Source organism: Theropithecus gelada, chromosome 1, assembly GCF_003255815.1.
Source record: "Theropithecus gelada isolate Dixy chromosome 1, Tgel_1.0, whole genome shotgun sequence".
NCBI classification, from domain to species: domain Eukaryota; kingdom Metazoa; phylum Chordata; class Mammalia; order Primates; family Cercopithecidae; genus Theropithecus; species Theropithecus gelada.
Genome location: NC_037668.1, coordinates 97,852,976 through 97,875,961, shown reverse-complemented (window position 1 = coordinate 97,875,961; position 22,986 = coordinate 97,852,976). Strand labels below are relative to the sequence as shown.

At 34.5% G+C, this 22,986-nt stretch overlaps 1 protein-coding gene across 3 annotated transcripts in view; it reads right to left on the bottom strand.

Moving 5' to 3' along the window:
- The window catches only part of LRRC7 (leucine rich repeat containing 7), a 556,840-nt gene that overhangs the window by 111,783 nt on the left and 422,071 nt on the right, over positions 1-22,986 (bottom strand). For all 3 annotated transcript variants that reach the window (XM_025391937.1, XM_025391929.1, XM_025391946.1), the window contains 3 exons: positions 17,775-17,847; positions 3,077-3,206; positions 1,904-2,019 (listed from right to left, as the gene is read on the bottom strand). In XM_025391937.1, coding sequence (XP_025247722.1) covers positions 1,904-2,019; positions 3,077-3,206; positions 17,775-17,847 — 319 coding nt within the window. The remainder of the gene's footprint in view (positions 1-1,903; positions 2,020-3,076; positions 3,207-17,774; positions 17,848-22,986) is intronic.

The window sequence follows — 22,986 nt, the reverse complement described above, 5'->3', positions numbered from 1 at the left end:
TCAATTCTCCTGCACTGAAATTACATGAGTTCAAAACTATCCAGAATCATGTAAACAACATCCATAATATCATCATCAATCCAGTCATAAATGTAGAATATGAAGGAACTGCTAGAAAAAGACAAGGTACCCTTGTTTTTCTTTCCTTTTCCAGTGATCTCTATTTCAAGTGAGCTCTTATTTGGTAACATAAATGTGCAGTACATTGACAACAGGAGCAATCTTGCAGCTGACAAGCCAGAGGAATCACTGTTCCTAACTACAATGTCAAACTTTAAAAATCTATTACATTTTAAATATGAAATTATAATAATCATTACTTTTGGATGACATTTCTTATTTAATCTTTTCTCCAAACAGTACCTTCTCTGGTGGTAATATTTAACTTTGGCCTTAACTTTAGCTGAATATTGATTTTCACCTCTGCTTGATTTACTGATTGATTTATTAATTTAAAAATACTAATTTGGCTCCAGAGTATGTTCCAGCAACTGTACTAGGACATAACTTAAGCTTATATTTCTGTCCTGATGAAGTTATTTTAAACTTCTGATATTGTGAGCTCCTCTATGTATTATTCATAAATTTTGCCCCAGCACCTAGCAGTGTGTCTGGCTCATTGTAGGTGAACTCAAGTCTGCTACAGTTGTTGAATAAGTATGTTCAAAGTACTAATAGAACTTCTAATTATTGATCATTGACAATATTTGCTAAGTATATTCTGCATATTATGAATGAATTATTTTCATTCATAATACCAAGAATTTCCTAATCTTATTTATACGAATATAATTAGAGATTTTTAAAAATGTCTTGCCAAAAGTCAGAAACAACTTTCAATGCATTTTCCTCATTTTTCCAGGATAGTAACACAGTCGGAAGAGGAAGCAAGGTTGGTTTGACGTGACTTGCTCTGATGCATAAAGCTTTGGTGCTTCCTTGCCCCCGATACTATAAATAAAATTCCAAACTTTTTAATAAAATGTTTTATTCCCTTATGTGGGAATATTATTAACCAGTAAGTGAAGCTTTGAAATTCACATTTTTCCTTAAACTAAGAAAAAAATGAGAATTCCAATGCTTATCCTGAAACTTCCAAAATCTGATTATTCTTGTGATTCCATAAAAGCTAATCTTTGATCATTTCATTGCAAGTTCTCTCAGTCCCTTGTATTATCAATTGTCTGGCTGAAACTTATTGAAAACATAGTGATCATTTTATTTTCTTAGCAGTCATCTCTAGTCAATATTTGTTTTTATCCTTTCCTATTTGAGGATAATTATCTTTTATAGAGTAGGTGGAAACAAAGACCAATTGAGGTTTGCACTTTTTCTTTTTACTCATCTATTAATATAATGCCATTATTAGAAGTAAAGGATCTATCCTTTCCTTGTTCATCCTGCTCTAAACATGACTAAATAGCCATTTCATTGTCAGTATTCTTACTAGCACTTTGATGGAATTGAAAATATACACATTGCCCACTTAATTTGTTGGAGACCAAAATATGGACATGAAAACACATATGTGTGCATACATACATACATACATACATATGCACATTTTTATTAATATATTTTATATATTTTTATTATAGTTATTTTCCATGTCTTCATATTATTATGCTTTCTGCATATGGGAAGCCTTTTGTGTATAAATTTGTGTGATTCATATTTATATAATTTTAATACATTACATATGCTTTTGATATAATCAAATAACATAATTTTGAAATACCTGGTTTAAAAAATAATTTACCTTCTGCTATTTTAAAGAAAGTATCAGTATTTGCATTCCATATACTATGAAAGGCAGAAAATGTTATCAAAACTATAGGCAAAAAAACTATAATTTGCTTTCAGCAAATAACTAATATATGATTGTGAAATGTTGTAAAAATACCTGTTGTCACTCAAATTTAAGACTCTTAGTTTCTGCATCTGTCCGATCTCTTCAGGAAGAAATTCTAATTTGTTGGAGCGTAGAGACATGACTGTTACATTCTTACAACTTCCAATCTGTAGGTAACAAAATAAAATAGGTTAAAAAAATCAGAGCACAATACTATTTTTAATATTAAAATTTCTAATTTTTAAAACAATTTAAGTAATAGATTTTCTTATTTTTAACTTTCTTTTAATATGTGCATTGTTTTATTTTTATAATGTATCTCTTTAAAATATATGTATATTATATAAATTCTTTTAGATATTAAGGCAATTTATACTAGATTTTCTTTTACATATTAAAAATGAAGAATTTTCTTTATAATTTTATGCTTAAAATACTTGCTAACATTAGTGTTTTCATATATCATATAATTTTGTCTGTCGAAGTGAGTACTAATACATCTTTGTTTATAACAGAAGATCATACACACTCAAAAAATACAGTATTGTTGACATTTCCTAGGCAAACTTAGTTTTGCTTCACATTACAGTGTTTTTTGTTATTTTTAATAACACATTTTGGCTCTAAAATAATTATGTATTGTTTATTGTTGTATCATCATAAGAGTGTTTAGTAGAAAATGCTCAATTGAAAATGTACTTCACATACAGCAAACTTGAGCACAAAGTAAATTAAAAATATATACTTCATAGTTTTTTGATATTAGTAAGTAATATACCACTTAGATGTAAAAATTAACAGAATCTCTTGGTGGATTCGGAAGTTAAACTAATATTATAATGCAACATGATACCTTAAAAAGCATATGTACATTTAAAAAGTTTGCTACAGAAATAAAAATGTAATTACTCCAAAATATTATTTATAACTATTCTGAAAACCAAAAGATAGAAATTAAGTGACTTTAAATGATATTTCTTAGCATGAATTGACTTATATTTTCTTACTTTTATTTGCATGTGAGATTTAAGTCAAATGCATTTTCTGGGTCAAATATAAGAACTTGCCATTTAAAATACAATAATTAGCAAATATATATGTAGATAATTCCAATATTATTCACAGCTCAACTCATGAATCTACACTGCTATTCTACCCATTAAGATTTTATTCCAAAACAGATTAATTAAAAGTTAATAAATAGAAAACAAGTATATTTCTCACTTCTCTGGGTAATTCTGGAAGGAAATTCTCATCAACTGCTAATGTCCGAAGACTATGAAGGTAGCCAATAGTAGAAGGTAATGACTCCAGTTCATTACAGCTACAGTCAAATTCTTCTAATAAAGATAAACTGAAAAGTTAAATACATTAGTTAGACATTTTAAAAGTTTAGATGGCAAAACGTTCTGAAAAAGCCACATATCCCAAATTCACCAAAATAAAAATTATTCATGTGTTGACAACATAATATTATATAAATTAATTTACCAGTTCAAATGATTTAATACCATCAAATAAGTGGTTTAACTTGGTAAAATAAATATAGTTTATTTTTTCCCTTTCTAAATTTATCTGTTATTTAATAGCCATTGAAAACAACAAAATAATTTTTCATTTGTTTACAACTTAGGTGTTCTTTGTAGCCAGATGTCCAGAGTGTGTATCCTTGGAACAAGTGAATATAACTGTCATGGGGTAAGGAGAAGGGTAGAGAAGGCAGGACCAGGGGATGATTGACTTGGGAGAAACAATAAAAAGAAAAACATTGATAAAATGTTAGGTATTTTATTAAGCATTTTAGAGAGTAAAGAAAAAAAAACAATTCTCTTCCTCATAAAAACTCCTTAAGATGTGTAATATTTTAAAGCCCATTCTACACATAAGAAAGTTGAAGCTTAAAGGGGCTAACTTCTTCAAGGTCACACAAAATAACCCTGGGAATTAAATGCAGACAGTAGAGATTCACTGTATTATCCTGCCTCTTCGCAGGTTCTATGGACAGGGCTCATTTCAGCCTGCAGATGTGTTTTGTTTGATTTATACAGTGGTATTTTAGAAAGTATTAAATTATGTAAGTATTTAAAATTTTACATAATGACCCAGATTTTTGATGCCTCTTGAAAAAGAGAAAGATCTGTCAATACTGGGTCTGTATTCTTCCATGATGAGTAATGGAAGTGGATTAATAGTTGCTGCCTTCAAATGGGCACAGTTCTTCAGTTTGCCTCCAGTTTGTCACAATCCCGACCAGTCCATACTTAGCTGGCTTTACTCCAGATCTACAGAAAGGAATCGTATGGATATACATTGAAGTTATCACAAGGCAACAAGACGCTTCAATGCCCAGTTTGAGATAGCTGGGAAAAAAGGGCCTGGCACAGAGTAAGCACCAGATACACTGCAGCTGGTGTTGGTGTTGTTGAAATTATTACTACACTGTTCTTACTATTCCTATTATATTATTATAATAGGAAGGAACCCCCAGGGGTGAAGATTCTACCAATGTAAAGGGAAAAATGAATTTGAGTTAGGTGGAGTAAGTTTGTAGAATTAGCATCCTTTTTTTTGTTGTTGTTGTTGAGACAGAATCTTGTTCTGTCGTCCAGGCTAGAATGCAGTGGCACAATCTCAGCTCACTGCAACCTCCACTTCCTGGGTTCAAGTGATGCTCCTGTCTCAGCCTCCTGAGTAACTGGGATTACAGGCTCCCGCCACCACACCAGGCTAATTTATGTATTTTTAGTAGAGATGGGGTTTCACCATGTTAGCCAGGCTGGTCTCAAACTCCTGACCTCAAATAATCCTCAGCCTCCCGAAGTGCTGGCATTACAGGCGTGAGCCACTGTACCTGGTCAGCATCCTTTTTTTTATGTTAAAACTAGTTAGCTTGAATGCAGTTTCCTTCTATTATTTATTTAACAATTGAACACAGAAATTAAGCATATGGGTTGAAGTCAGTTAGAATGGATTCGTGTTCCAGCTTTGTAACTTACTAACTGTATTATCTTGGGTATCAATAAATTAAACACAGACCACCACAGCTCAAAAAACAAAGCAGATTTTATTTATCTGACAGGCAAGGGAATACATGAGAGAAGAAATTCACTGAGTAGCACGCTGAGGAGAAAAAAATCAGTGACAAAAGGAGGGCTGGTGATAGTGGGTCATGATGATTATACTCACTAAGGGTTGAAAATTTGCATTATGGAGAAAGTGGGATGAGTGCACAAGTCTGTGTGCAGCTATGCAAATCAAGTACTATTGCCCATGGGTCAGGAGAAAATCTAATGCAATTAAGACCAGTCTGATTCTGACCAGGGTCATTCAAACTTCATCACGTTAACAGATTCAGCTGGTTAGAACCAGTTGTGGTGAAACACTGCATTCAATTTTGAGTAACAGCTCTTAGGAAAGTGTTGCTTAAGTAAAAATTTTTCCTTTTATATTGACACATCATAGAAATTCTCTCTAAGCCAGTGATTCTTTATATTTACAGTGAGGATACTAATAATGCCTGCCTTGTGCAGTTGCTCTAAAATGAAATGTTAAGAACGTAGCACAGCACCTGTCATAAAATACATGTTCAGTACATTTTTCCTCTTATTATCAGTAAACTGGTTACATTTGTTTCAACATCCTTTGAGGCCCCTCCTATGCAGGGATGGTTATGTTCCTGGGATGCCAAGTGTACACAACTGTGTTACTCTGTGGATGTGTGTTTGCGGGGGCAGGAATCCATATATGTGAGAGATCTAGTAACAGAGTTTGTTTCTCAAAAAAAAAAAAAAAAAAAAAAAAAAAAAAAAAGAAGAAGTCTAGTACTGGGTCTTACATATATAATGCAGTCAATAAATTTTTTAGAATTGCATAAAAGTCTCAATAGTTTGGGGTTGTGTACTCAGCAGGGAGTCATAAATACTAGGAATTTTTTAAAATAAAAATTACAGATTTATGTTCAGAGGCAGAAGTTAGAGAAGGTATTTAATGAAAATTATATGATTAAGGTTTCTCTCTCTTTTTTCTTTTTTATAAAAATATGTATTGAAGTTAGTCTTGGTGGTTGTCACCTTGCACAATTCCAATGTGTGCACATTTCAGATGTCATGTTTTATTAAACAACATTAGTCTCCCAACAACCTGGCTCAAATTTCAGTTACCTTAACTGAGTAACTGCATCTCAGTTTCTTCAGTCCACATATCACAATGTGAAAATAGATGCACATTGTGATCAGTAACCGGTCACATCACTTCCTTCAAAGTCTGTCAAGGATTGGTCATTGCCCATCTGTTATTTGGCAACACAGACAGCAAAATATGTGCTGCCTTCCTGTCTCTCAGCAGTAGACAGATACTATACACCAAATAATTTAACCATTAAAGCACTACAACTATTGGATAATGCTCTTGGTCACCCTAATTCTCTTGGAGATTGAAATTAAAATGTGAAAATTTGTTTTATATCACCAAGGACAACGTCATTAATCCAGCCTACAGACCAAGGAGTTATTTCAACTTTTAAAGTGTATTATCTTACACAGACTTTTGAATAGGCTATTCATGCTACAACTGGTGATCATGCAGTTTCTTTACCTGTGTTCTAGATGAAATATGACATGAAATATACAGTTTAAAACATTCAAGCATCATGGCAGAAAGTAACAATAGGTAATATGCATACAGCATAGAATAAACTTTTAGTACTGTGATGGTTAATACTGAATGTGAACTTGATTGGACTGAGGGATACAAAGTATAAATCCTGGGTGTGTCTGTGTGGGTGTTGCCAAAATAAATTAACATTTGAGTCAGTGGGCTGGGGAAGGCAGATCCACCCTTAATCTGGTGGGAACAATCTAATCAGCTTCCAGCGAATGTAAAGCAGGCAGAAAAATGTGAAAAGGTGAGATGGGCCTAGCCTCCCAGCCTACATTTTTCTCCAGTGCTGGATGCTTCCTGCCCTCCAAGTTCTTCAGTTTGGGGACTAGGACTGGTTTCCTTGCTCCTCAGCTTGCTGACAGCCTATTGTGGGACCTTGTGATCGTGTTAATACTTAAGCTTATATATATGTGTACACACACACACACACACACACACACACACACACACACACACATATCTCCTATTAGTTCTGTTCCCCTATGAGAACCCTGACTAATACAAGCATATTGTACAAAATAAATTTGAATCTAATGTAAATGGAATAATAGAAAAAATTGCTGCCCATGGAAATGCTGACACTGCTACTACTAGAAAGACTCTAGATAAGCTTCCAGAGGACTTAGTGAAGGCAAAATTATATACATAAATGAGGAAAGTGTGATGAAAAGAACGAAGATGTCCCAGAGGAAGTTGCTGGCAATAAACCTCACATAAAAGGAACTTTCAGAGATATGACACTGAAAGCACAAAAGATAAAATTTGGAAGTGGATCTAAACTTAAAAGGAAAATGACAATTCACTAATGCACAGAAAAGATATTCACACTGTTTAACAACATATCATGAAAAGAAGGCAAGCATTGTTCAACCTAACCTTGATATTTTTTTTAAATTAAAATAAGCCTTAATTCTCAATGTTTCTAATGTTTAATATTACCATATACAAAAATAACTATTAGTTTTACCAGTTTTTTCATTTTCCTATATATTTGTAAACTACATTAACAGTATTTAATGCCTGGACAAAAGGTTTAAAAGACCTTTTGTAAGAACAATCATAATGTTTCCCATTGATTATTAAGACTGTTTTGCACAGTTTCAGATTGCATGGTAATTTTTACTATCCCTGTGAAATATTGTGATTTATAATAAGAAATACATATTTGACCTTCATCCAGTTCTTGGCACAGAACTCCTAAAACCCTTGGAATTGCCAAAGTGATAAGCGTCTTTCTGTATGTTAATGAAATGACTTATGGCTAAGGGCTCTGGTATAGCCTCAGAATGGGGGCTGGTTGCCAAGGGAACCACTTTGTGATTAGAGTTGGAACTTTCAGTCTCACCCCCTGACCTCTGGGGAGGGGAGAGAGGTTGAAGGTTGAGTTGATCAGCAATGGACAATGATGTGATCCATCAGCCCAATATAATGAAGACTCCATAAAAACCCAAAAGATCAAGGCTTGGAAAGCTTTTATGTTGCCAAACACACGGAAGTGCTGGGCAGGTGGCACACCCAGCAAGGACATGGAAGCATCCCTTCTCACACACCTTTCCTTTTGTACCTGTTCATGTGGCTGCTCATTTGTATCCTTTGTAATATCCTTTATAATAAAATGGTTAATGTGTTTTCCTGATTTCTGTGAGCCATTCTAGCAAGTGATTGAGCCTCAAGAGGGAGTGATAGGAAGCCCCAATTTGTAGGTGGTCAGTCAGACGTACAGGAGGCCTGGACTTGTGGTTGGCATCTGAAGAGGGGGGATAGTTTTGTAGGACTGAGCCCTGAACCTGTGGGATCTGATTCTAACTTCAGGTAGATGTGTCAAAATTGAGTTAAATTGTAGGGCACCCAGCTGGTGTCCACAGAGAACTGGAGAATTGCTTGGTGTGGGAAATGCCATACACATCAGTGATCAAAACTAGTCTGTGTTGAGTGTTGATAATTCAGTAGGAAAAATACAGATTGGTGATTCCTTCCTTTCCTTCCTTCCTTCTTTCCCTCCCTCCCTCCCTCCCTTCCTCCCTTCCTCCCTCCCTCCCTCCCTTCATCTTTCTCTCTCTCTCTCTTTCTTTCTTTTTCTTTTTTTTGACTAAATCTTGCTCTGTGCCCAGGTTGGAGTGCAGTGTCATGATCTTGGCTCACTGCAACCTCCGCCTCCTGGGTTCAAGCGATTCTCCTTCCTCAGCCTTCCAAGTAGCTGGGATTACAGGCGCCCACCATTATTTGGTGATTTCTATACAGTCCCGCACTACTCTGCAGAGCAAAGAATTCCTATATTAAAAAGACATTTTTACTGTACCATGGGCAATAAGGAATGAATAATTTAGAGCCTGAAAGTATTTTACATCTTTGGGTTGCAACGAAGAGCTTTCAGGTGCAAAACACATATTCCTCAATGATCTCTGAAATTCCAAAGATTCAAACTCATAACCTACAATTCCAGCTGACTTTTATTGGTCACTATTTTGTTAAAAATCATTTAAGATGTTTTAATACAAAATCCTGTATTAAAACAGTTATCGCACTTAATCAGATTACCACTGACATTTCGTAATGAAGTCAAAAAATAGACCAAAGGTTACCATTATTTTTTTAGATGTTTTATTTTTATAATTGTGGAAATTAAAAATAAGTTGCAAAGAATGTGTGAAGTACTTTAAAGTAGTGTTTCCCCAACTTCAGTGTGCATGCCAGTCACAAGGAGAACTTAATAAAATGCAGATTATGATTCAATGGTTTGGGGTGAGGCCCGGGTCCTGCATTCACAACCAGCTCCTAGATAATGAGATGCTGCCAGTGCAGGGGCCACACAATAAGTTGCAAGGATTTAAATAAAACCTTTCCAAATCTATCAAGAGTATCATTTAAACACATAAAATAGACATGTCAATAAATACTAAATGACACACAAATATTACAATAGTTGTTTAGGTCACATATGCTTCAGAATGAATGATGCTACTGGGAATAATCATGTTTGAAATCAACACTATTGACTTCAGTTTCTAAAAATATTCTGTACAGTTTTCTCTACTTTAGTTTCATGTTCATGAGTTGCTCTTGGATGGGAAAAATATTACTGTATCATTAACCCTCAATTACCTAGCTAATATGGAAGAAAGATTGTGAATATACTACATAGATAATTTATAATTTCACTTTAACATCAGTGGTGACCATTAGATATAATTAATCTATGATGAATGTAGATGATAATAAATATAAAAATAACTGGCTTTGGGCTTCACCTTCTTAATTCACTTTTAATTCTTAACAGAAGTAATGTAATTCAGTGGAAAATATTTAGACAGGTGTGAGTTCCAATTCTAGTGTAGATACTTAATAGTTGAGTGACCTTTATCTACTATTAACCCCTGTTTTCTCACCTATAAAATTGGTTGATAACATCTAACATATAGAGTTTCAATGAAGATTAAATATATGCTAAACCCCTGAATGCTAAATGGAATAGATATCACATTCCATTAAAGTGGCCTGTTACGAGGTAGAGAACCCTGAAAAACAAAAACACATCTTGAACAATCTATTTCTGAAACCTGTAAAAGTTGTCCTGCGATATTCCCTTGTTAAGATCAGTTGTTTCATAAAATAAAACTGCCTTCTATTCAACAGAATGTAAAATTGTTTAGTAAGATGTGGGGGAGGTAAATTTCAGATGACTCTGAAGAACTGTTGTTGTATTAACAAAGATTTAGTAGAGAAGTAGAGAGGAATATAAGAGAGAGAGGGAGGGTGGCAGAGGCAGGGAGGAAAGGAAGGAGGAAGAGGGAGTGAGAGAGACAGAGAGAGAGAGAGGGAGAGAGGGAGAGAGAGGGAGAGAGGGAGAGAGAGAGACAGAGAGAGAGAGAGAGACTGACTTGTTTGGCAAAGATGAGCTGCTTAAATATTCACTGCCTAAAATGCCAGTATAATCCAAAGTAGACACCCAACTGCAGCCAGGCAGCTGGGATTGGAGTCTAGACCCTAATAATTACTAGTTACTTAATCACTGTGTACCTCAGTTTCATTACTGAGCAAAAGCAGGTGACAGCAGTACTTAATCATGTGTCATAATGCCTAAATACACATAAAAGAATTAATACATGTAAAACACTTAGAATGGGCACATAGTAAATGTTAAGTAACTTTTGCTTTTATACTCATTTTCAGAGATTCTACAATCAATTTCATTTAATTTAGGCTAGGAATCAAGTTTTAGGTTCTATTCTTAATTTTCTTTTTAACATTAGATAAGTTGCTTGGGCTGCTTCTAAATAATAGTAGGAAATTTGCAAACTTCAGTCAGACTAATTCTTTTCTATACTGTTTTCTAAATAAAACACACCCCGTTTTAGTACTAAATCTCACAGCCTATGCTGAATCCAGAAGTATGACAAAAACAGCATTCATTAGAAATGTAAATATCTAGATTTTACCTCTGAAATGTTGAGTGATTTTAAGCAGCTATCATTATCATACAGATAATAAACTTTTCATTTGAACCAAATTTTCCCAGCTATCTAAAACAACTAGAAACCTTTGCTTTCCTTTTCACTATTTAGAAAGTTGATTAGATGCTTGAAAATAAAATTTGCAAAAAAATTACATTAGATTATTGGAGAAAAATATCACCCAAATGTGAAATATTGTTTAAAGTATATTTTAGTCAACAGATCTGCAACCCATGAGTAGAGAATAGCTTCATTCATTAGCAAAGACTATTTTTTTAAAGAGACACTATATGTTCCACATTGGGAGACTGAAAGATTTCTTAACTAATGAAAAATATGGAAACATTTCATGCATGCAGGAGTAAGTACTGCAAATAATATTTGTTCACAGCACATAAACAGTCACAATTCTGAAATGCTGGGGAAGGAAGTAGAGGAGGAAGTAGGCAGTGAAGGAGGATGGCTCTTAAATTGATATCATTAGTGGTTTTGTGCTTTAACTGAAATCTTATATGATCATCAATGAAATTCCATTTGATCATTTCTTTGTACTTTTCTCAATAACTTTGTGCAAATGTGAAGATGCCTTTATTACTCTGGCAAATGCATTACTTTTTTTTTTTTCTTTTCTTTTTTAAACTGCTCTAAGTTCTTTGACTTGAAAACCAACTACTATGATTCAAAACAGTTTATTCTTCAGGACCCTGTCACAAAGCATGGAAACAATTTCAAACACCTCATCTCCTAAGAATAGATGTTGTAAGTTTAAAAGATATATGTTATGGACTGAACGCTTCCCTCCAAAATTCATATGTTGAAGTGTTAACCCCCAATGTGATGGTATTTGGAGATGGGCCTTAGGGAGATAATTTAGAGTTGGATAAAGTTATAAGGGTGGGGCCCTCATGATGGGATTAATGCCTTTGCAAGAAGAGAAACTGGGGCCTGTTCTTCCCTCCGACAACCAACCCATGCAAAGAGGAGGTCACGTAAACTCACAGCGACATGGTGGCCACCTACAAGCCAAGAGAAGAGGGCTCAGAATAGAACCTACCTTGCTGGTGCCTTGGACTTGGACTCCCTAGCTTCCACAACTGTGAGAAGTAAACATCTATTGTTTAAGCCACCCCATCCATGATATTTTGTTATGTTAGCCCGAGCAGACTAAGACATTGTACTATTACTACATTTGCAAATACTTACAAAATATTTTTCTTTTTTAGACCCAGATATTTCATTCATGTAATATAACTAAACCTCATATAGATGAACATAAGCAATGATCAATAAATAAATATCTTTTTGGATTTTACTATTAATAAAATAATGACTGTAATAATTTATTGAAGGCTATCTAGTTCTAAGTGCCACAACAATTTCTGACAATTATTATTTCCATTTTATAGATGGGAAAAATGTGGCTCAGAGACATGAAATGACTTGCTCATGGTCAGTTAGTGAATGGGTGGAGGAGCCAGGATCAAAACTGAAGTCTAGTTCCAAGGCTTGCAAACAATCCTCTGTGCCATACTGTCTTGGCACAATGAAAGAGATGAGCAACATTCAAGACATGATCCAGCCCTCAAGGAGCCTATATTCTAGTTGAGAAAACTTGGAAAAATAGGCAAAAAGTTAAATGATGATACAAAAGATAAACATGAGACTGATATTATATCTGGAAAAAGAAATGATAAGTTAGTAGTGTTTCTTTAACTTGTATACAGAGTCCTCCAAAATTATTTGTCCATGAAGCTTGCTTTTATGTCATAGCTATTAATGACCCTTGGCAAGTCACCTCACATCTCAAAGCCACATGTTACCCTTCAGGCCTCTCAAGCCCATAGAGAAGAAGGGATTTATTTAGCTTTGCATAGACACTTAGATTTCTTGATTCCTAGTCCAGCAATCTTTCTGTTTGACCATACTCTATGAAGGAACAGCTTTTAAAAATACCCATTCAGATTTCTAAGTTTTCATTGCTTTTATCCAAGACACAAAGCTAAGAAGATAAGGCTCAGAGTGCGGTAGTACCTCCTTTGCAGTGTACCTCCTTTGCAGGTAGACTTATGGTACCCATTGAATGACCAAATATGAAGTTATTTACAAAATAGGTGACTCAACGACCATATATATAAAGAGGCATCACATATAGTTCAGTTAACAGCTTGGCATTGAAGTCTGGTGACTTCTCTCTGCCTTTGTTTCTGTATCTGTTGATAGTGACATAATACATATCATATAGTGCTAACGAGGCCTTTAAGTAAATAAGATAATACCTGTAAAGAAAACACCAAACATGAGGTCTGGAACACCGTGAGTACAAAAAAAGGCATACATTATCATTTTTATTTGATATTAAACTCTTAGAGCTGCTGAAACTCCTAGGCATATAGTAAAGTTCAGCAACAACAAAATAACTAATTTTACAAGCCATTTGGCACAAAAGTCATGGAATCCATTTTAACTGTGAAAAATGAATTCTTCCAGGAGTTTTTAAGATAAGTCTGAAATACTGAAATATTCTGTGTGCAGAATAAGAATATTTTTGGTCACTGTATCTGGTCCTCACATTTCTAGGCTTTCATTGCCCCAAGTTACAGGTAGAATGTTGCATTAAAAACATAAATCATTTGGCAATTTATGAAACTTTTATTTTTGATAAAACTTTTTAATACTTTTAAGATAATTATCCAGTAAAAACGAAAATGAAAATAAAATGAAGTATGTGAATAACCTAGCATCCATATTCACTTACATAATTTCTCTATTTCTTATTTTGCATTTTAACTCTGAATCAAGGCATTCAGTAGGAAAGTAGGTGCATGGCAGTTCTAAATATGAAGCCATACTCATTACAAACATCATTAATGTTTGATATTTTCATCGTCTTACTAAAGAACACTGATTTCGATTTCTATATAGCTGTTCTGATAACTATACAACAACTATAATGGAATCAAAAACAAAAGTAGGTTAGGATCTAGTGTTAATAATTTTCAGAAACTATAGAATTCTGGAGCTGGGAAACAAAAACGATCTTCATTGAGGTGAGGTATATACATTATGAGACAGAATAAAATAATGAGATGACATAAAATTATAAGTTGTGAAAAGTAGCATGAAAGAAACGGCAGGAACAGGGACAGGAAATTTGCTGGTGATTATATTGGTGGAAGGTCATTTAGGGACGGCCTCACTGTGGAAGAGATATTTAAATCTAGATCTATAGTCTTGTTATTCACAATGTTTCCCATGAATCTGCAGCATTTTTTTACATTACCTGGGAGCTTGTGACAAGGGCAGAACCCAGGCCCTTCAGGTCCCAGACCTACTGGATCAGGACCTGCCTTTTAAACAAAATTCCCACATAATTTGAAAGCTCACTGAAGTTTAAGAATACGGATCTAGAAGATGTGAAGTAGTTAGCCTCATGAAGAGTGCGGAAAGAATATTTCAGGTAGAGGTAACAACAAATCAGAAAGCCCTGAGACGGGGAAAAGCCCGGCTTACTGAAGGCACAGGAGAAGGGCCAGTATGACTGAAGCCTAGTGAACAAGAAGAGTGGTACGATTATTGAATGGCAGATGTGACTACAGTCATGTGTCACTTAATGACTGGGATGAATTCTGATAAATATATCATTAGGTGATTTCATCACTATGTGACCGTTACAGATGTAGGTACACAAACCCAGATGGTGTAATCTATTACACACTTACATTATATGATATAACCTATTGTTTCTAGTCTACAAAACTATACAACATGTGATTGTACTGAATACAGTAAGCAATTGTAACACAATGGTATCTATTTGTGTATCTAAACATATAAAAGGTACAGTAAAAATACAGTATTATAATCTTATGGGAGCACAGTCGTATATGTGGTCCACTACTGGCATGACCGTACTATCACTATCATCAGGCCCGTCTGTATAGGCTGTTTATACATTTTATAATAAAATTTCTTAACTTTGTAGCATGAATTTTTTGTTATATTCTGGCAATGTTTCCCCAGTAATTAGTAGGAAAGCCCTATAGCAGAGACCCCTAGACATTTGTGTCCTCGAAGGCAAGTAGGGTGGGAATTGAAAGTACTCCTCTACTCTGAAGCCATCATTGAGGAAAGAGTCCAGAACTAGAGTGGGTGGCAGCAGCAGCTTTCTGGGCTCCTGGTGCCTCAGTGAGGAAGAGCACAGTGTGCCAATAAGTCTGGAAGTGGAATGGGAGCTGTACAGAAGAAGAGCTGGGCCTATGGTCCCACACTTTTGGATACTCTATTTCTCAAGTAGTTACATCCTTACTTCAGATGATTTGAAAAAAAAATTTCTGGAAGATGTACATCACAAATTTCGCCTGCTTTTTTCCCATAAATCACAGTTCCACATCTCTCATGCTGGTTGCCCTCTTGTCAATTGATATAGATGAAGTCCAGAACTGACAGAATCAGAAGTGTCAGAGAACACTTGAACTATTAGTACCTATTATTTTTGAGTGGATACTTCCGTCTACCCAGCTAATGCTTCAGTGGTTTTCTGGACAGTTCCATTATTATATTGGCTATACTGATTATGGCCAATCAAAGCACTGATTTCTCCCTACTTCTCCAAGAATCTCTATTAAGTTCTATTGGGTCTTTCAACAAAGCACCCACTCTTTTCAGCTTTTGAAATATTGCTTCTGTCATCGAACGTAAGTATTTTTTCTGGCTTTGTGGTATCTGAAAATTTAATAAGAATGAGAAGCTTTCAATAAGAAGCTTCACTATTCTGCCTTCTCAGTGTTCATAGATGCTCTAATTCTCAGTCACTCACCCTGCTTTTCTGGAATAAGCTTTTTGTCCAAGCAAGTGAAAGCTGCTGACAGCCAACTGATGTTTCCATATCTGTTCCTTTTGAATATAGTAGTATAAAAGCTTATACCAAGTTACTATTTAAACAGTTCAGTTTTTTCCACATTTATAATTCAACTACCAGGAAGATTTCAAAGGACATGACTAAATTCTGGTGGTAGCATAAAAACTAAGACTGACTGTAGTTTAGGCTGTGTGTACAGAGCCAGGCTGCAAGCCCCGCTTGGCTGCTGGGGAGGAGACAGAGTTAGAGCTTCAGGTTGCCTGTTCCTGAGGCAAAGTCTGGCATGAGGTTCTGTTGGTGAAGGTCAGAGGCAGGAACTTGCTTTGGGGTATGATGGGAGCTCAAGGCACACATGTATCCAGTGTTGGTCATGGGCTGAAACCAGACTCCAGAAAAAGCTGGGAGGTCCTCACCTGGGAGGTCAAGAGGCCAAAATTCTGGCTAAAAATTACCAACAAATCTAGTTCTCAAGATGACCAAAATCAGGGTTATACTTCCTACTGAAAAAGCTACCTTTCTTTGTCTATTTTTAGGCTATTGACACTTTTTAATTTGTCTTCAAAGAGCCAGGGTACTTTCATAAGAAATATGAACATAAGTGGCAAATACCAATCATGATGTAAGCAGGGATAAAAGAAGTTGAATTCAGTTTCCCCTGAGTATTGACCCAAAGAAGAAAGATTAGTGCCTATCTTAGTGCCTGCTTTTAAAAAACACCGGGCTGATAAAGATAATTAGTTTTGTGTACCCTTAAAGTTAAGTTCTCTCTGCTCTATACTGGAGAAAATGCAAGTAACTGTAGAGAGAAACACACTGTAGAGTGAGGGCATTAAAATAAAAAAAAAATGGTTGAGAATTTTACTACTCTTCAAAGTCTGAACATCTGAGTTTGAATTTTAGCAAGTTGCTCCACTCTATAAAAGTTAAACTTTCTAGATCAGGGGCTATATGCTGACTTGGCAGGTGATGAGGGAGTGATGGGGAGGAGGATTGGGGGAGAGGTGACAGACATTTTCGCTGTCTTCATTGCAGTGGTGATAGTTTCAAGGCTTCTTAGCAATGTCAAAGTTTATCAAATTGTAGACTTTAAATGTGCAGTTTTTTGTATGTCAATTATGCTTAATAAAAAGCTATTTAAAAAATAAGGCTTTCCCTTCTTGAGAATACCAAATTTGTTAAATTAAGAATTTATATGATTCTTCACATTAAGATGTAGGGCAAGATCTCAATAAAATGCCCTTACATAATTTCAGAATGAAGACAGCCTCTATTGATTTCTCATTTTACACAGATTGTAAACAATAGTAGTTCAGTGGAACATTGATAATATATATAGTTCTTAAAGAATTGTAAACGAAATGTTAACGACAATATAAAATTAGAAAGAAATTATTATCAAATAAATGGAGTATATTTTATCTTTAAAAGGCAATATTAGACTTTCATCTTGAAGTTTTAAAAAATGCTAGTTAAGCAGATGCTTTTCTCTTTAGCTTCTAAAAATACATTAAGATTCTATGAATATCAAATGTTACTAATAGTGTAATGGTAACATATACATATTGCAGAGCCTTATAAAAATTGGTTTAATTTTGCAAGAAATAGTCAAGTGAATTCAGAGCTGCTACACAGTTAAAAACATCAAACTAATAATATCTGAAAAATACCAGCAAGAGTATAATTGAAGGTCTGGGTAATCATTTTGCTTGTGAAAGTTTCATGGGTAAACATTTCTCATGATATTATAAAGTTGGATGGCAAATGCAATGTTTAGATATAAAATTAAATTAAGATACATACAAATATATATAAATAAAATATAGTTTAAAATAAGCTGACAGATGAACAGGATTATTGGTATCTTTAGTAGAAAACGTTTTGAAGTAGAAAACTCAATATATCCTTTAGTTTCTGGCTTTAGAGAGGCTGACTGGTATGAAAAGTTGGCACTTACTTTCCGATTGTATTGGGTAGCATTGTAAGTTGATTGTCATCTACTTTTAGAGTAGTTAGTTTTTTCAAAAGTCCTAAAACAGAGAAGAAGGTTGATTAATACATAAAAGCAGATTTATGACAGAAAATGTTATATAAAAGAAATCAAATGAATCACTTGTGTTGAATGCTTGGCATGCTAATTGGCCACACTCTGCTAATACACACTCATAAAACTGACATTTGTGTGTAGTATAATTTTGACCTTCTAGTTGCAAAAAAATGCGTACATCAATGACGGTTCAAGAATAAAAATGCACAGAAATAAACAAAACATACAGCTCCACATACACCCCAGTTGACACTAATACTACTACATTTCCCTTTTGTATTCTACAGCAAATGGACCAGTTGAAATTTTTCAAGCCAGCTGTGATTTAATATTTAATTAACTCCTAAGCAGTAATAACTAACATCCCTGTTGTGATACAAATTGGAAACAAATCTGAATTGAGCCCAGTGATCAACAAAAATGAATACTGAAGTATTGCAATGCAGTGGTTATAACTATGTTCTTGGAAATTTACAATATATGACCTCATATTCTTTTTGGCACCATAAAGCCTGCCTTGGATCAGCAATAAGCACAAAAACTTAGAACTGGCCAGGAATTTAAGTTACAACTGTTTATCTTTCACTATCTGATTTACGGCCTCCATACCCTTAACGGCTTGCTCTCTTCCCAGGGCTTTAATGAGCAATAGCCACACAGTAATTGAAGAACAGTTGCATTTGGCATAATCAACTTCCTTACCCAACCATAAAATAACCTACAATATTGATATGGCTTAAATAGTCCAAATCCAAGGGCAAAGGATTAACACTTAAATTTTGTTTTACATTGGAACTACATACATACACTATAGAATGCTCCATTCTGCAAAAAAAAAAAAAATTGTTCTAATTGACATAGTAAGTTTCATGGTCAAATATGTTTTGAGAGACACCAAATTAAACAAAATAAACAAAAAAACCCACAAAATTTAATTTTGTTTAATTTAATCCTAGTTTTTCTAGGAGCTTTTAATATACTAATGTGACTCTCCAGAGTTGTTATGGAATTCGTGTGTGTGTGTGTGTGTAGGGGGGTGGTGCACAACATGTTGTCGAGCTAGTTTTTGGGAACATGTTTTGAGACACTGGCTATAAATCATGCTCATATTTCTCAAGTGTTTTGAGGGTTCCTCAAAGGCATAGAGTAAATCACAAAAAGTCTGAAATAAAGCTGTGGCTGCACTTCACATTTCAGTATGTTCTATTACGTATTCTTCAGAAGCACTCAGAATCTCTACTGCAGTAGAGAGAAATGTTATCACTATCAGACTGTTATAAGTAAATACCTGGGAGCTGAATACATCAGCTTGAAAACAGCATCACCTGGGAAAGGGACAATTCACACTGTGGCAATTTATCATTGAAGTCTGAACATCCACTGCCATATCCATCTATGTTCAAAAGGTGATTGAATCATTTTAGCTTCTCTAGAGCGTATATTAAAATATCAGCCTTGGAAGTATAAAAGAACACCTGAGCTTGTTTTTCAGTTATGGAAAGAAAACAGGGAAGTATGAATTATAGTTAAGTTTTTTGTGATTTGGTAGCTTGGATCAGACGAGCGCCCTGCCTGCCAGTGGAGCTGGAGGTGGGTTGATGGTCTCAACATCACTCAACTGGGTCACAAGAAGCTTGGGAGTGGGTGACAGATGGCTGAGCAAACATCACAAAGTCAGGGTGCAAAGTACTTTCAGAGGATCGTGGTCTCCAGGTCTGAAGTAATGCAGAGAAAACCCTGAGGCAGGTTAGGGCCTAAGGCTAAATGCTGATGTGACAGATTTTCCTGAAGATTAGAGTAGAGGCTCTCACAAGAAGCTTCTGTTAAGTACATCTTTTTCAATATTTTTAAAGGTTGAAGCAATTTAGTTCCCGCTCAGCTCCAAGTCTGTGGGTTTAAAGGAATTTCACTCATCTGTGATGTGGCTATTTTGCCAACACTCATATTCCATCCAAGAGGATACTCTTTGGACAGTCTGGAGCTTCTGTAGAATCATGACTGCTCCTGAGATGAAATTAGGCTGCAAGCCTCACCCTTGTTGCTCATGTCTTCCTCTGGCAGATAATATATTTATTGCATTTCTATATCATATGCATTTGGACTCTTTTCTCTAGAGTAATCAAAGGTATTTTATCCTATTCCTTCTCTCTACCTGTGCACTTCTCCAAGTCTCCATCTCTTCATCCTATACTCTCAACTAAGAAATACTGAAGAGATAGAAAAAGAAGGCCTTTTCCTATAATTTTAACTATATACACATATATATGATCAGCATCAATATATTAAACATTAATTTACTAATATTTATATTTACAAATATACAATAGAACTTTGAAAGCAAATAGTTGTGCACTCATCAAATCTAAGATTATAATAAATATTATATTATTACAGTAGTTGTTTACTATATGTCAGGTGCTGTTACTACTATCACTTAATAGATGATGAAACTGAGGCACGATTACTTGTCTAAGGTCACACAGCAAGTAAGGTAGAAAAGCCAGAATCAGATCTCTAAGTAACCTAACTATAAAGCCCGTGCCCTTAACCTGTAAGGGAGTAAGATAAATTATTAAGCAAAATTTTTTTCTTTATTTTTATTTTTCTTTATTGAGTTTCTCTGCTATCCAAAGATTATTAAAACTCTCCATCTAGAAGAGGAAAAGAGTCCCTTTCATTTGCCCTGGAACCAGCACAGGAAAAGTGACTCAGTATACAGGGCTTGTTGTTGAGTATATCACTCCATTCAAATACCCTATCGCTGCAGAGGAACTAAAAAAGGCATGAAGAAAGTAAAGATTTTATTTTAGTTGCCATATCCCTCTGTTAATACTGTGAAGAATCTTATCTTTTATTCTTTTAAATGTTGGTAGTCCAATAGATAATCCATGCTCCAAATAAGGAGGACACAATGCAATTCGCCATGCAATTATCACCAATGAACCATTCTAGGGCCTCAGAACAGAGCTCTCAGTTTCCTATTCCAGATATTTATTTTGATCAAGAAAGGGAATTCTCTGAGGAGAGTCAGTTACTCTACATCTATAATCAGGGACTGTGGCAACTCTGCAGATGTAAAAACACAAATTTCCCTGACAGGTCAATAAGGTCCAAAGATAGTTCAAGGAGTAAGCTACTACAACAGTTACTTTGAGAAGCATTCAGGTCATAAATGAAGGTGTAAAATATATAATACCACCTACCTATCCTAGTGTGTCATATGCCAATCCAGTGTCTAGCTTGATATTCTCTGTTACCCATTACATGCTGACTTCTTCAGACCAGAAGGCTAATTTCCTAGTTTGCTTTCTTAAAGGAAACTATTTTATACAAACAATTATATCATGTTAATAATAATGCTTCATTTTCTACCAGTTTTTTTTTTCTTTTTTTTTTGAGACAAGGTCCCATTCTGTCACCCAGGTTGGAGTGCAATGGTGCTATTATAGCTCTCTGCAACCTCTGAACTCCTGGGCTCAAGCAATCCTACTGTGTCAGCTTCCCTAGTAGTTAGGACTGCAAGTGTGTGCCACTGTGCCTGGTTAATTTTTAATTTTTTTTGTAGAATTGGGGACTTGCTATGTTGCCCAGTCTGGTAACGAACTCTATTGCCTTTGTAAAATCAAACTTTCTGTGTTTTGTTTTAGATATGTCTCATAACCACAATATAGCTGAACTTGAAATTCTGGATCTTTTAACAGAATAAGTTTAATCCATTAAATCTATTACATTTGTTGTGATTTATGACAATTTGAATTTATTTTTACCATCTTATTTTATAACTTCTATTTTATCATTTTTTTACATTTTATTTTTCTTTCTTCCACCATATGAATATTTTCTTTCAGAACTTTTCCTCTCCTCTCCTGGTTTGGAAGTATCAGTTTCATTTCTATTAAGTAGATACATTTACATTTTTAACATATCTATTTAACTGAATATTTCATGCAAAGTTATGCAGTATTTCTAGCCTCTGCTTGAATAAGATAAGGTCCTTCACATTCCTTAATCCTGTCTAACATTGCTCTACCCTGTTCTTTATTTCAACATTTTAAATATAAAAGATTCATCTTTTACAGGCACTAATTATTTAGATATAACAACATCATTTACCAAATTGAGTAATTTAATTAATTTAATTTACCAACTTAAGTTGGTAAATTTAGTTACTCAATTTACCAAATTAAGTTGGTAAATTTGGTAAAGCTTGCCATCGCTTTATGTATTCACTTCCTTCCTTCTGAGTTTTTTTGTTTTCTGAGTGAAGTACATCTTTTAAGAGCAGATTCTCTTATTCTTGGTATATGTTCAAATATATCTGTTGCGCGCTCACTCTTGAATGAATGTTTACTTGGGTATAGAAATCCAGTCTGCCTGTGATTAACCTTCAGTATTCTGGAGATATTACACCGCTGTCCAGAAGATATTGTCACTGATGACAATTATGACTTCTCTAATTATTATTTTGTAGATAAGCTCTTTTTGTTCTATGGCAGCTTTAAACAATATTTTTCTTTGTCCTTGCAGTTTCAGAACAATGAGCCAGTGCAAATTTATTATATTTATCTCTTTTAGCACTATGCATTTAGTATGATATATTAGTTGTGTATTTAATGCTGAAAAATAGTATCAACTGTTTTCTCTTTGAATAGCTCCTCTTTTCCATTTATTCTGTTCTGTATTCTAGAATTCTGTATTTATTCCTGGAGAATGTAATTTTTTTTGCTTTTTTTCATTTTTAGAATGCAATTTCTATTCTATTCCCTGTGTCTCTTAAGTCATCTTTAATATTTCTTATTAACAAATTTCTATGTGCCTGTTCTGTTCCTCAGCACTGTCTTCCAACTTACAAATTTTTTACCTGACTATACATACTTTCTTCATTATAGCTGAATTGTATTTTAAAATTTCCCTACATGGTATTTCATACCTAAGGTGGTATTTTAATTTCCAAGATTTATTTTTCAAAATTTATTTTTGAAAATTTTATGGCAAATTAAAATTGTAAATAATTATCAGGTACATAGTGATGCAGTGGTATCACTTTAGAATGATTGAATCAAGCTTATTAACATATCTGTACATTTAATCATTTATTCCTCCTGTCTAACTGCAACTTGGT